This window comes from Fundulus heteroclitus, chromosome 9, assembly GCF_011125445.2.
Source record: "Fundulus heteroclitus isolate FHET01 chromosome 9, MU-UCD_Fhet_4.1, whole genome shotgun sequence".
Taxonomy (NCBI): domain Eukaryota; kingdom Metazoa; phylum Chordata; class Actinopteri; order Cyprinodontiformes; family Fundulidae; genus Fundulus; species Fundulus heteroclitus.
The window spans coordinates 14331499-14346323 of NC_046369.1; the positions used below are offsets into that span (position 1 = coordinate 14331499).

Sequence of the window (14825 nt, forward strand, 5' to 3'; positions counted from 1 at the left end):
CTACAGGCTTCGGGCAGGGCCTGGCTACAGGCTTCGGGCAGGGCCTGGCTACAGGCTTCGGGCAGGGCCTGGTTACAGGCTTCGGGCAGGGCCTGGCTACAGGCTTCGGGCAGGGCCTGGCTACAGGCTACGGGCAACAGTGCTCTAAAGCTACGAGGAGCTGGCACTGGAGACAGTGCTCTAAAGCTACGAGGAGCTGGCACTGGAGACAGTGCTCTAAAGCTACGAGGAGCTGGCACTGGAGACAGTGCTCTAAAGCTACGAGGAGCTGGCACTGGAGACAGTGCGCTAAAGCTACGAGGAGCTGGCACTGGAGACAGTGCGCTAAAGCTACGAGGAGCTGGCACTGGAGACAGTGCGCTAAAGCTACGAGGAGCTGGCACTGGAGACAGTGCTCTAAAGCTACGAGGAGCTGGCACTGGAGACAGTGCGCTAAAGCTACGAGGAGCTGGCACTGGAGACAGTGCGCTAAAGCTACGAGGAGCTGGCACTGGAGACAGTGCGCTAAAGCTACGAGGAGCTGGCACTGGGGCTGGGATTGAGGGCAGGTCCTCCAGGACCCCTTCTTGGGGCTTGTGAAGAGGCAGGTCCTCCTGGACCCCCTCATGGAGCTTGAGAAGAGGCAGGTCCTCCTGGACCCCCTCATGGAGCTTGAGAAGAGGCAGGTCCTCCTGGACCCCCTCATGGAGCTCCGGTGAGTCAGAAACCCCAGGCTGAGATGGGACATCGGCGAAGGCCAGAGGTCTTGAAGCATGCACACCCACGCAGACTCGGGCCGTGGCGTGTGCAACAGGAACCTCTGTGCCCAATGCTCCGACATGCACCGTCTCCGCACAGGCAGCAGCAGTGCGCGCACCCACGCAGACCTGGGCCGTGGCGTGCGCGGCAGGAACCTCTGTGCCCGGCAGCGCAGCGTGCTCCACACCCACGCAGACTTGGGCCGTGGCGTGTGATGCAGCTGCTGGACTACTGCTGGGTGGCACAGGGGAAACCCGGCTGGGCGCTGCTAGGCGAAGTTGTGAGGCAGGAACCAGGCGGGGAATAGGCAGGGGATGAAGTCCTTCACGGAGGATGAACGGGATCTCCGCCCTGATCGCCTCCATGTCCAACCTCTCAGGCTTTCTGCTCAGCCTTCGAAGGAATTCCACCTGAGCAAAAACCCTCTCCCATAGAGCCTGATCCTCCTGTGGTCGGGTCATGGTGGGAAAAAAGAAAAAGAGGAGAGAAAAAAAAAAACCAACGTACTTGTCTGGCGATGGGTCCGGTTTAGGGCCACATCATTCTGTCACGAACCAGAGACAGATGGACCCAGTATTCAACCAGACAAGCAGAGGTTAGGTGAAAGAACATTTATTTACAAAAATGCAAAAACAAAAACGGGCATCAGGCCAAAAAAGGGAAGAATGTGTCTAATAACCAAAAATAACAAAAAGCAGTCACTGACAAAACTATTAACAAAAACAGGGGACAGGCTAACTTAGAAATCCAGAGACAAGCAGTGGTCAGTTAAACAGGCAAACAAACGTGGAACAGGGAATGCTGGACAAGACTCACCGATAGGGATTGGAAAGACAAACAATGATGTGGCAGATTGCAGGGGGCAGAGGCAGGTATAAGTAAGGGGGTGATCAGGTGAATGGAGTGAAACTAATTACTGACATGGGTGGAGCTAATCGGGAACAGGGAAGTGCTTGGGAGTAAACTGAAGCCGATTGGATGGTGACTGGTGAAGGGGAGTGACAGGAAGACAAAAGAATGCTGGCAGGTGAACTGAACTTAGACTGGTGACATAAATGGTCTGAGCAGGCCAGATAAACTTATAACCTAAAACAAAATCAAACACTAAGACAGAACCAAAATTAGAAACTGAACTTAAGGCAGGAGAGTAAAGTAATTAATCAAATAACAAACAAAACACATAACTAAACCCAAATCATGACACATTTCTTAAAGTAAACTTATTAGCATCTGCTTTTTGCCTAAATGCATTTCAAGGTTCGTTAACAGAAGCGCTCTGCATCGTGCGTTTTTTTCCGCAAACATAATGGGAGCAAGTGAGGCGGGAGTGACCTTGAGGGAACACGCCCTCTAACCAGCCCTCAGCCCGTGGTCCCCAGACAAAGGCGGCGGTGCGTGGCTCGGCTCCAAAGATACCCTGTTCACTTCCTCGGCAACATTTCGCTCTGCTAAGCAAAAGCGGGCGTGCACACAAATCATAGAGTCACTTCACAAGCCCCTAAACTGCAGCCTAAAAAGCCCACCAGGAGGTGCGGAGGCAATTAACACTACTGACACCGGTCCGCCGTGGCTCTTACTGCAGCATCTCACAGGGTTTCTTTCTTTGATCCCACTTACTAGGGTGCAGAACTGCAAAAATTCTGTAGATGTTTAAAGCAATAAAACACATAATACAACAGTTTTTTCTTAAACTTAACATTAGTTGTTTAAAGTGCAAGTCAAACCATGCCATTTACCTTTGGGTATGGTCAACTCGTAAAGCATCCCTCAAGGTTTTGATGAACAAAAAAAAAAATAACAGCAAAGAAAAAATAAGCAAAAACGTGGAAGGACGACGGCGATACCTCCTTATGTCCGGACCGCCCAGGCCACGTTTTCTCTTTCCATCTGTTCCCCCCGGTCTACTACTGACACGCCAGGTGTGAGTGCCGTAGCACAATACCACCCCTAAGCAGGCATGCGCTCACACACAGATCACCCACCGCCCCACCTATCTTCCCATTGTTTGCCTCTACTACTCCTGGCGCTGCCTTGTTTTTTGCAGAACTGCCAAGATTTCTGCTGTTTGGAGATTTAAGTGTGCGGCTCTCAACCTGACTGGTGATTAATGGGATTTCTGGTTGAAAAGAGTAGAGGCTGGGTGGGGGTGGAGGCTAATCCACTCTGCAGGAATTGACATGTCCATATACCACACGCACGCACACACACACGCACACACACACACACACACACACACACACGCAGTATAAAAACGTATTGCCAATAAAGAAAGTCAACGGCAGGTCACCCGGACACACCCTAGGAACGACACTGTCGTGGTTCTGTGAGAGAGGAGGACATGCACTGGCAACACAGGGGGGGGGGGGGTTAATCCCAACAAGCAGCGGCCCACAAGGTTGATTAAAGGATCTGTGTCCAGGCAGGCGGCCACGCAGAATCACGTAAAGTGTGGAAAACACCACTCTTTCATTTCCGTCCCAAGTTTATTGAGCTAGTGTCAGTTCCCGAGGGATTTCAGCTGGCGAGGGAGAGACTTGAAATGATGAAGAGTCACTTATCGGCGTTATTAAACCAGCTAAATGTAAAGTTTATAACAGTAAAAGTCTTATTGTTGTTTCTAAGACTTTAAGGGGTTTTATGCATTACAAGTATTGTCTTGTAATGAGGATTATTCTGAAGCACGTTGGGGCAACAGCTGTTTTTTTTTTTCCTCCATAGATTTACATAGGTAAAGTGACTTGACAGTCAAAACCAAGACGTGCTGAACTAAAATCCCCTCAACCGGACCCCCATATTGTAATTTAGACGTAATGCGAATGAATTAAATGCATCTAAAGGGGAGTGGGGCTGACATGACATACTTAGCCCAGCCCATTACCTAAGGACAGTTCTAAGTAATGGACATAATAAATGGCTTTTTGGGGGTTGGGTTTTAAAGGCTTATGAAAAGCATGGTGGACCTAAAGTGGAGTGATTATCTTTAAACGAACATATTGCAGTAAAACAGCCCCCCACCCCCATTTTATATGAAGCTTGCTGTATTTTTACAGTGGTGTGCAGTGATTTTATGCGAATAAACTGTTTTTTGCATGAAGATACTGATGAAAGTATTTTAAACGCTAACCATTAAATTACATTTTGATTTAATTTTTCTGAGGGTTTAAAGAAATGTGCTAATCCACCCCACAGGTGCTGCAGCACACGTTACCTGATTTGTCTTAAGGATAAATAAACTAGTAGAAACCCACGTGCCGGTGTTTAATTGAACCCCCCACACCTCCAAATCTCTCTGGTATTAGTCCTCAGTCCACTTCCCTCACCTTGCTAATTGCTTCCCAGTCTTGCTACTTCTGTCCTGTTTCCAATTTCTTCCACATCAACACCTTCCTCCCCTCGCCTCCCTCCTAACATCTCAGCTCAGTCTGCATAATAAGGTCTCCATTAGTGTGACGGGTTGCTGCACACAGCCACCGATGGTGCGCCTACCTGCAAATCTGGGTCAAGGTTAGCGAATCTGACTCGTTCGCTTTGCAGTTCTGGCTTTACTGCTTCTCTCAGGCAGTAACTGTGCTCTGCTGGGACAGTTTTATGTCTGCAAGAATCAGCGTCAGCAAAAATAATGCCGCTGGCTCGACTCGCAGAACTCAATCTTTCTTCTTTTTTTTTCTCATTTCAGCCCCTTTGACAGTGACATGAAGCAGTTTAGGAGCAACTTTAACGTGATACAGTGTGGCCATACACTTAAGATCATAACATCGGTTTTAAACTTTGAACCTCTACATCAACCTTTGATCCTCTTTGAAGGATGTTGTTCACTGTCAGCATTTTTTAATATGATTGTGTGTCTTAAATGCCCATGGGGGTTGGGCACCTTTTATGGTGTATGGCACTAAATAAATAAATTCTATCTTTACTTACTTTACATATTAGTAAAGTTTGCTTCTTTTTTTATTCAGAAGAAAAAAAATCAGGAAAAAGAAAAGGGAAAAAAGGGGGAAAAAAGGGAAAAAAGGGGAAAAATGGAAAAAGAAGGAAAAAAGGGAAAAAAGGAGAAAGAAAAAGAAAAAGGGAAAAAAGAAAAAAAGTAAAGTTTGCTTTTACAGCGTGACAAAATGTGCAACCAAAGTAATCATTATCACAATTACCCCCATTCAATGTCATTATATTGAAAGCATCCCCGTTACTAAAATAAAATTCCTGTATTTATTCGCATTAAAGCAGCTGAAAGCAGCATGTTTTTTTCTGGTAACTGACATCCTTTTTAGTCCAGAAACAGGTTTGTCCTTTCTGTGACCTGTATTCTGTCTCCACTCAGAGCAACACGCCGGCACCTAAAGACACGTTTAGACGGCGGCAAGCCAAAGCCAGACTACATCCATCAGATCACACGCCAGCCTGCTGTTTATGCAGCACTCAGGGGGAAGACACTGATGGACACCACGAGAAGAAAAACATGCAGCACACAGGGAACGTGACACCAAACCCTCAGACCAACAGAAAAATGGCATTAAAGGAGCTATTTGGTAGTCGGCACTATGATTTTATTCTGATGTTGAGCTATTTATGTGCTTCAGGAGCAATGATGGCAATTTGACTAAAATAATAACACGCAGCCACAGAAAAATGTAAAAGTGCACAATGGAAGTGACCTAGAAATTATGACATTGAATAAATACATCTGAGCCAATCTGGATGCGACAAACAATGAAAACGTTGGTCAGAGAAAAGGATGATTTCTTTGCTGTTCATTCATTCCTACGCCAAAAAATATGAGGAAACTATTTAAAAAAGAACAACGAAGAGAAGTAAAGTTAGAAAATGACCTTTCTATTTCAAACAGGGCAGCAATCCAACATGGTTGACGTCTCTGCCTACTATTTATTGGCTATATGTGTGTTATTACAGCCAGAGGAAGAAAAGTAGGGCAGGAAGTTAGCTTAGCAAAAAAAAAATAACTAAAACAGGAGCTGTTTCTAGGACAGATGCACTTCAGCATCCTCTCACACATCGCAAAGTTTACACAAATCCACAAAAAAGAAGCTAACTTTATGCATAGATCAGATAATGCAAGTTTGTAAGCTGGAGTGGTAGCAAGAGGAAAGAAAAACGTCTGTTTTGGAGAGATAAATGCAAACCAAGAAACACAGGTAGCGAAAGTAAAAAGTCTGAAAGCGAACATGAAATGAAAAAGCAGGGAACGGCTCCCAAAGAAGAACGACTTAAAATAGGGTAAGAAATACAGCAAAGTGGTGGAAGAGGAAAGAGCAAAATAACACATGCAACAGCAGCCGTGCAGTCTGAATGGACGTTTCCAAGTTTGTGGTTTGAACAGAACGTCTTTTACAAGAGCTTTTTCCACAGCATGACTCACTACACTCGCCTGCAATCCTGCTCAGTTCTTTTCCATTCAGCCTTTCTCACGAGTCACAAATAAAGCATATGGCTTCCTTTTCTACGTCGACCAAGAAAAAAGGGGCGGAGGTGGCATCCAAACAGTAGCTAAATCAGTGAGTAGAAGAAGTTAGCATTTGGACAACCCCCTGATAGACAATACGACATCTTCACAGATAATCTCAACATGTTTTTAAATAAAATCAGGAATCACTAACCCTTTTCACCTTTGTGTAAAAACTTTGAAAATGAAAGTCCAACCACGTAAAATAAATACCTGCAAAAAAAGATTTGTTTTGCTTCGACGACGAATGCCTGCGGGTTGGCGCCGTACCTTGATGGCCGAGGAGGCGTAGAGCATGTCCTCCAGGCTGAAGTGGCAGCAGCTGTTCAGGTTGTCCTTGCAGAAGTCCTGTATGAGCTGCAGGTTGTAGAGACGGTCCGCCAGACTCATATTCTCCTTCAGACACACATCTACGAGGGCAGAGAGAGCCATCAGCTGTCAGCGAGAACTTGATGACTCGGGGACTTTTTACAGCACCGATATCTGAACAATGTGGTTTTTTTTTTTGTCCCCAGACACAGCTGAGGTGACTTCTACCAAGTTTTGCACAAATGTTTACAAATGTCTTAAATATCAAGATAGCGGTCTGATGTTATCAAGAAGTGGATGGAGCCATGAGCAAATTTATTCAAGAGGCAACAAAGCCTTCGCCCCTTGACTCTCTGTCAGATTAAGAAATGATCTTGTGTCTACACAGCTGATAGGTTTGTTTGCTCGGTCCTTTGATGGGGCTGCTGGACGATCTAACGTCATCAGAGCATCTTCTGTTTGTGGAAGACCTTTGATCCGCTCAGCAAACCTATGCTACACCTCTTTTTCTTTCTGACGACAGAATCTAAAATGCATTGAATGAAAAAAGGAGGGACTCCTTTTTTTTTTGTCCGAATCTATTTTCCTCTCCACTGTAGAAACGTGCTGCAGACACGGTAGCATCCAGGTTTTCTGACATAAACCACCTCACTTAAAATACCACGTGCTGAGCGTCTCCATCTCATCTCCTTACCCTCCAGTGGCAGCAGCTGAGGGCAGTAGAAGTGCAGCAGTGCACCCAGAGCCGAGCCGTCTGTGCTGTCCTTAAGCAGGTTGTCCACAGAGGGGATCCACGGGGCTGGCTGCGTCGACGCCTGCTCTTTCCTGTAGCGAGCCTGCACCATATAAACAAAAGCGTAAACCCAGGAGCCTCGCGGAGCGGCGTCCTGCTCAGTTTTTGCAGCGGCTCTTAACCCAGACTTGTGGTTTCTGTTTGTCGTTTGTTAAATGGGCGGCAAAACGAGGCGCGGTTAATGGAGCGACCCTCACAACAGCCGGGGCTTTTTTTTGTTAGATCTTTAAAGAAGTGGCAGATAGTTGGGAGAAACAGTGCGAGTTTACGGGATTTACTCATGTGTGAAGGTAATTAGACGGCTTTAGAGATGGGAGTAGCAAACGGTGCTGAAAGCAAATTAAGAACACCATAGGCAAGGAAAAGCAGCTGCTTAAAATGACTTTTAGTTTAGCAAGTTTTAGACTGATCCCATTTCTTTTTGTTCCTGTGAAATAAAAACAGACAAACTCATTGGTGCTACTTTTAAGACTAATTGTTTTTTACAAAGCTTATAGTTAGAGTTGCTCATGTTACCCTGAACAACCTCTATAGTTATGCTGCTATAGGCTTAGGCTACTGGAGGACATCAGGGCCTATTTCTCTCACTCTACTGATTTCTACTGTTCTCCAGTTTTGCATAGCATTACATTGAAATGACTGTTGTCATTTCAGCTTTTAACTTTTTGCTCTCTCTCTTTTTCTTCATAGTAGGTACACCTGGTCTGGCGTTCTGTTATCTGTGACATCATCCAGAGAAGACGGCTCACCTGCTATTACCATCTAATGTAGAGCAGATTCCTAGGATCAATGTGTGCTTCTGTGCTTTTTTTGTCTTATTGTGTCTCTGCTCTGTCTTCTCTAACCCCCAGTCGGTCGAGGCAGATGACCGTTCATACTGAGCCCGGTTCTGCTGGAGGTTTTCCTTCCCGTTAATGGGGAGTTTTTCTTTCAACTGTCGCTTCATGCTTGCTCAGTATGAGGGATTGCTGCAAAGCCATGGACAATGCAGACGACTCTCTCTGTAGCTCTACGCTTCTCCAGGAGTGAATGCTGCTTGTTGGGACTTTGATGCAATCAACTGGTTCCCTTATATAGAACATTTATGACCAATCTGTATAATCTGACTGATTTTGACTTTGTAAAGTGCCTCGAGATGACATGTTTCATGAATTGGCGCTATAAAAGTAAAATTGAATTGAATTGAATTCTCGTTGTCCCTAAACTGATGTTAACTAAAAGGGGGATTTGATAATGTAAAAACTTTAACTGACATTTCATCATGAAAACCCTTAAGCAAGTCCCCAGTGTTGTATAACCTACAGGATATATGGAAGCTATTTAAGAAAAAAATATATCAAACATGCAAAGATCCAATCAAAAAAAATGTGACGTTTGCATGAGTTTTGCTAAACCTAGCCTGGCCGTATGTGCAGCAGGCACTAAAGCAATTTTAATAGTAACCAGATGTACATGAAAACCACAAATAATTACCTGTTAATGAGGCAAAAAAAAAGAAAGCGATTCTACATACACAGGAAAGGGGTCTGAGGTAGAGCTGCACAACACATGCATTTCAAATTGTTATTGCAAAATTAATGTGTGCAATATTCAGCTGTAAAGGAGAGCTTAGATGCGGACATTTCTAAAGCATTACATTTAAAGCGCCATCCACTGAAATTCTGCACGCCAGCCTTAGATCTGACCAGCTTCCTGGCCTTTCATTGTTTTTGAAGCCATTCAGCGCAGTGATAAAAGTTTAATGCTGTATCGAGCCAGGTCCAAATGCTCTCATCGTGTTCTGAGTGATGAAAAAGAGAGAAATTAGAAAATTTTGAAAAAATGTAGGTTAATAGCAAGCAATGTTGTCCCAATATTCAACATTAACATTGCAATAGCATGTTTTCTTAATATTGTGCAGCCCTGTGGGAGGGGTGAAACAAATCATTACGGAACAGACAGATGAAACAGGGCAGCAGTGAGAAGTGGACTTACAGGTACAAGCTTCATGTACCACTTGGTTGGAGACTGCAGCAGTAAAGCAGCGGGAAAGGGAAACAATAAAGAAATGTGTTTCACTGAGATTAGTAAGTAATGCGATTAGTAGAACAAGGAATAACATGGCAATACTGACACCAAAGTAAAAAGCTGGGTTATATATATTTTTTTTTTTTGGTGTGTATGAAAAGCTTCCCATTCATCTCAAAGAATACTTTAGTTTGCTAAAATATGTTCAGATTAAATTGCTTTTGCTTTTTGGACATTGTCTAACACTGAAAACAGCGTGTTTTCTTTAAGGCGGGAGCAGCGAGACGAACGTCTCATCTCGAAGTGTGCATGTCAGAAATGTGGGATAAGAACGTGTAATCTTAGAAAATGAAAATAATAAAATCAAAGAGGATATATACAGAAAGACGAGGAGAAAACAGATGGTTTTCCTTTCCTATGACAATATTTTCTGCTTTGCTCATATTACAAACTACTTAGGAAACTGCAATCCATGATGCTGCACACTTGAGTGTTCACAAGGCATCTTGGCTATTATTAAAGTTCTCATATTTTGCAGTCACATGCAATTACGTCAGTTGTTTTGACCTTAAATAAGGCATTAGAACAACAGCTGCGGAGCAAATGTCAAAGAGCAACTTCCCTTTAGGGTTCATTGAATTTGAATGTGACAATCAGGCACTTTTCCATGCTAGTTATAGATATTCTCTGAACTGCCAGAGTTTATCCTGAATGTTTCAAAATGCGCACTGTCAAGTTAATAAAAACCTGTCACGGGGGAAAAGTAAATCCAAAACATTCCCAATCCATACACGTCAAAAACTGTCAGCCGTCCTCCGACAACGTAAGCTGCTTCCAGAAAAGGCTCGCCGCCGCTAAAAGCTAATTCCGACGCAACCTCGAGGAATCAAAGACCCAAAGTCTGAGCGCCGCTCAAAGTGACTGGCAATTCTTCAACTTCAAAGGAAAGCTGTGATTTGTAGGGAAACACGGACACTCTGAAATGAAATCATCAAAATAAAAGTAAAACAGCAAAAAAAAAAAAAAAAAAAACAGACAGAGGCTGTCCTGGGTTTTCCTGATTTGATTAGACTCACAGCTCTCTGAATTTGACTTCCAAGCAACACACCTGATCTAAGCCAGTGGTTCTAGTCATCAGCTTTATCTGTGTGTCAAGATGACGGGGCAGTCTCTCACTGGAGTTAGACATTGACTGGAACTGATCCACTCGTAAAGACGAGGAAAACAAAGGATCAAACCGCGTAAATCAGGGGTGTCAAACTCATTTTGGTTGAGGGGCCGCTTACAGCTTAATCTGATCTCAAGAGGCCCACACGAGTTAACTCATTGCAAGATTAAATAGAACTAATAAAGGTGGACTTGTTGTTGATTTTTATATTAAGTTAATTTCACTTTTACACAATATATCATGAATAACCTCAGCGTTTTTAAGAAAAGTAGGTGCAATTTCAACAATACTTTTACTAAGTTAAACATTTACTTGTGCATTATGCATAAGAACTGATCACAGTGATTATACAATGTTGAAAAACATTTATTCACATTTTTTGGAACTTAAAAACACTGTCCTGCATGACAAAATACATCAAACAGATAAAAATTAAGAAATGATTTGAATTTTTCCACACCTGAAGCTTAATCTGCTAATTAAAACACAGCGCCCCTCGTGGACAATATAGGAACTGCATATTTTCAATTAAACGAAGTACATGTTTTTTTCAATAATTGTTTTATCATTCTCTTCCTTTTATCTTGTCCACTTGTGAAAGTCAAATCTGATGAGCTCTTTGTGGCATCTTATTGCCACATTACTAGACAGGACACTGGGAAAAGGAAAAAAAAATTTTCTTTTAATAATGATAATGCATTTAGCCACAGGGCCGGACTAAATTGTTCGGCGGGCCGGATCCAGCCCGCGGGCCGTATGTTTGACACCCCTGGCGTAAATGATTTGCGTCCTACCAACTAGTAGCACTAGCTCTGTCTGTTTATACGCGGTTCAACCACAGGAATAAGGAGTATGTTTGCCTCCTGTTTTCTCCTTCAGTGTTGAATACTGATGAGGACTGCGTGCCCCTGTAAGGATGTCAGGTTAACCTCTCAAATGTATTGAAATCTCTCATTCCAGCGCTGTGCCGTTCTTCGCTCTCAGAGTCACATTCACTAATAATCCGCACTGATATTTTTAAACGGAAGATTTCTGTGCCAACGACTTGCAGTTAATGTAATTCGGATATTTCCCTAGAACTCAAAGCCTCAGACTTTCGACGGAGGAAAATGCTGCAGTGCAATAAAAAAACCCTGTTGTGAAATAGTGCATCTATAGGATGAGACAAACTCAAGTCTATGAAGCTGTGCTCTTCGATCCAAAGTCACCGCACACTTCCGGGCCCCTAACCTGAAAACCAGCAAAGGCAGATTAGAAAATGTTTCTAGAAGTGCTTTTTATTCCTTCGTTTCTCCCCGGCTCCGTCTATTTCTTCGACTAACAGCTACCACAGTGTGTACGCGTCATCGTTATCAGATACAGTGGTGCTAATAACGCTGACTGAAATGTCAACATGTACCTTTCAGGTCATGCAGGCTCCATGTCCCACAGCCTGCTGCTGCGGTCTGACAGCAGAATGAAGGGAACCAAGAACCGTCTGCATCTATGCTGATCTTATAAGACTTTTCTCTGAAAGAAATGTTTCTACCAGTCAAACCCCTGAGGGTAGGTAGGGCCCTCAGGGAACATACTTGCTAAAGGGTTTACATAAACAGGCCCCCAAAAAAAACTTCATAACCCAAATGTGCCTCTTTCTACAAAGGTTCGTCTTCTCATCCAGAGGTGGCTTCTGGATGCGGCTCAGCTTTTGCAACTTAGAAACATTCCACCTTCCAGAGACCCGTCATGTTGCCGCCATCACCTCTACAAATAATTCAGCGGCTGAAAATAAAGTCGGCGTTGTCGCCGGCCGTCCTAGAAGGGTGTGTGTCTCTCACTCCCTACGTGTCTGGGACTGAGGGTGCTTGCGTGACTCATACTGACTGCAGATAAACAGCAGACAGAAAGAGGGGGGGGGGGGGGGTCGGAGTGATAGGGAGGTATGCACAAAGCTGCTCGAGGTAGCAGAAATAACAGTGCACTTTTTTTTTTTGCAGGCAAGTGCTTTTTTTTTTAAGTGTCTTTCTTTCCATTTTCTCTAAGCAAATCAACAGCAAATCACAGATTATTTTAGCCATGATGATATTTAACAATGTTTTGTTTTCTTCAGTTATGCTTGTTTACTGCAAGTTCCTTGATATATATATATAATAGTTTGGAATCCAATAGAATAATGAAGGGATTTCAGTTTTATTCCCATTTATGCATCAAAACACAAGGCCCTTATGATTATCTGTGTTTGACTAAACTCAAAACAATAAGTGCATCAGAAAGACGCTGTCTGTCGATGGGTTTACAGACAGAAAAAAGTGTAGAGATTTCCATTTTGAGGCGCCTAAAGGAAATATTATTCAGTATTTGACCTGCTGATCACTGTTAAGAGTCAATCAGATGGACGTTGCTGCCTTTTTAATCACTGCTGGAATGACTGGTGCGTCACTAAATTATCTCATTCACAGTATTATCGCACGCTTCATCTAAGAGATGCAAAAAAGTTCGACCTTTAGCAGATTTCCATTAAAGGCATACTATGCAACATTTCTCAGTTAATTAATGTGCTCCATACTGTTTTGGATGATTAAATGAGTCATTTCAGGTCGAACAAAGGTTTTCTCGGCCGCCCTGGTGGTCTGTGGGGGAAATACCGTACTTGCAAATGCAAGAGCCCTCGGCCCGCACACACAGGCTCAGAAGTCTCGTGCAAGACCTCGAGAGTCGGTCTTGCTTTACGGCGAGAACTCCATGTGTTTTTGCCCTGCCATTCACTATATGCACGCGATAAAGCAACAACAAAGAACCGCGTGTTAACGTCAAATAAACATGCAAGCATATCGAGTTTTTTTTAATTATTATAATTATTATATATATATATATATTTTAATGTTGCCGAGGCAGTAGCGTGAGTTTGGCGAGGCGGTCGCCAAGATAGCGCTGCGGGAAACCCTGATGTTCATACTTTCACTGTGTTAGTCATTGTTTGTACTGCCGTTTTTTCGACTTTTCGTTGCGTTGGCCTGTCTGCTAAGCTCAAAACAACCGCGCCTGGCTTGACGGAGAAACCAGAACAGCTGAGCATCTTTATGACAGTGCACTTTTACTTTCGGCCTCTGGGGGGAGCCTCGCTGGAAAATCAACCCCGGTTGCATAGTATACCTTTAAAAACAACAAATTACCTACCAGCCTGAGAAGTTATTATTAACAACGATAGAGGTGTCAAGTTCATTAACATTTTGCTATCGCATAAAGTTTAGGTTGGCTTCATGATTAAGATGATTTAGACTTTAAACTGAAGAAAAAAAAAACAACATATCGAGCTATCTGGATGTGTTCAAATGAAGCATTTACTGAGTGTGACTTTCGGGCGAGTTGAAACTGGAGCAAAGTCTGCCATAAGCAAAAGATGCCAGAGTCACAACAAGGACAAAACAACAACAAAACATACACACACACACACACACACACACACATACACGCCATTTAGGGTTAGTAACCCCAAGGTTCGTCATGATGCGGCAAAAGGTCAACTCTACAGCCAGGGGACCAAACAAAGGGATCTGTCATCGACCAGAGATCACATATAGAGTAAATCAGAGCGAGGTCGAACAGACAGCAGAGTGTCTGTGTTCGCCGTTTGTTTTGTTTTCTATTCAGTGGCATAAAAGTCAACCCAGGATGAGGACATGATATCACTTTTTGGTTCCACTTCACCAGCTGAAGTGTGTGTGCGTCGTCCTGTGTGCTTATGAAGGATAGCTGAGGCATGCAGTGCTGCGTCTGCACGCTGACTGGTCAGATCAGCGTCAAAGCCTGCGCAGCCCTGAGAAAAGGAAGTGCAGTTCTCCATCTCCGCAGGTCAAAACAAGGCAGCTGAGCCGTCAGTTTAACTTAAGACGGGCTTTTACCATCTTTAAAAGGAGGCAACACTGATGGTGTCATGTCAAAGTGTGTTGTATGACATAACTTGGAGGAGGAGGCAAAAAAAAATAAATCAAAAAGATGGTTTATACTTTTTTCTTGGAGGCGAAAAGAAGTCGGGATGGGAGTCATGAGAAGAATATAAATGATAAAGTTTCTTTTTCTCAGTCACTGCACACGCTTAAATGCGTAACGTTCAGGTGACACAGAGGAAGTCATCGCTGCGTTTCAAAACGAGAGAAAGGCTACGTCAATCCTTTCTTGAATCTGCTGGTGGTGCAGATTGAAGGACGTGGAGGAGAGACGGCGAGACGAGGCATGAAGGATAAACATGAAGGTGAGTCCATGAGTGACATTATTCACCTCCTCTTCCTCTCTCTCTCTCTCTCTCTCTCTCTCTCTTGCTAACTCACTCTGTCACGTTGTTAGGAACTCTGACCATCACCACTGCACAATAACAC

The 14825-nt window shown here is 43.7% G+C and overlaps 1 protein-coding gene across 7 annotated transcripts in view; it reads right to left on the reverse strand.

The window, feature by feature from the left end:
- camsap2a (calmodulin regulated spectrin-associated protein family, member 2a) overlaps window positions 1–14825 on the reverse strand; it is a 60317-nt gene that overhangs the window by 15004 nt on the left and 30488 nt on the right. For 4 of the 7 annotated variants that reach the window (XM_036141062.1, XM_036141065.1, XM_036141061.1 and 1 more), the window contains exons 5-7: window positions 9270–9302; window positions 7197–7338; window positions 6464–6603 (exon numbers count right to left, since the gene is read on the reverse strand). In XM_036141062.1, the coding sequence (XP_035996955.1) occupies window positions 6464–6603; window positions 7197–7338; window positions 9270–9302 (315 nt within the window). The remainder of the gene's footprint in view (window positions 1–6463; window positions 6604–7196; window positions 7339–9269; window positions 9303–14825) is intronic. The other 3 variants (XM_036141068.1, XM_036141067.1, XM_036141063.1) reach the window with 1 other exon arrangement.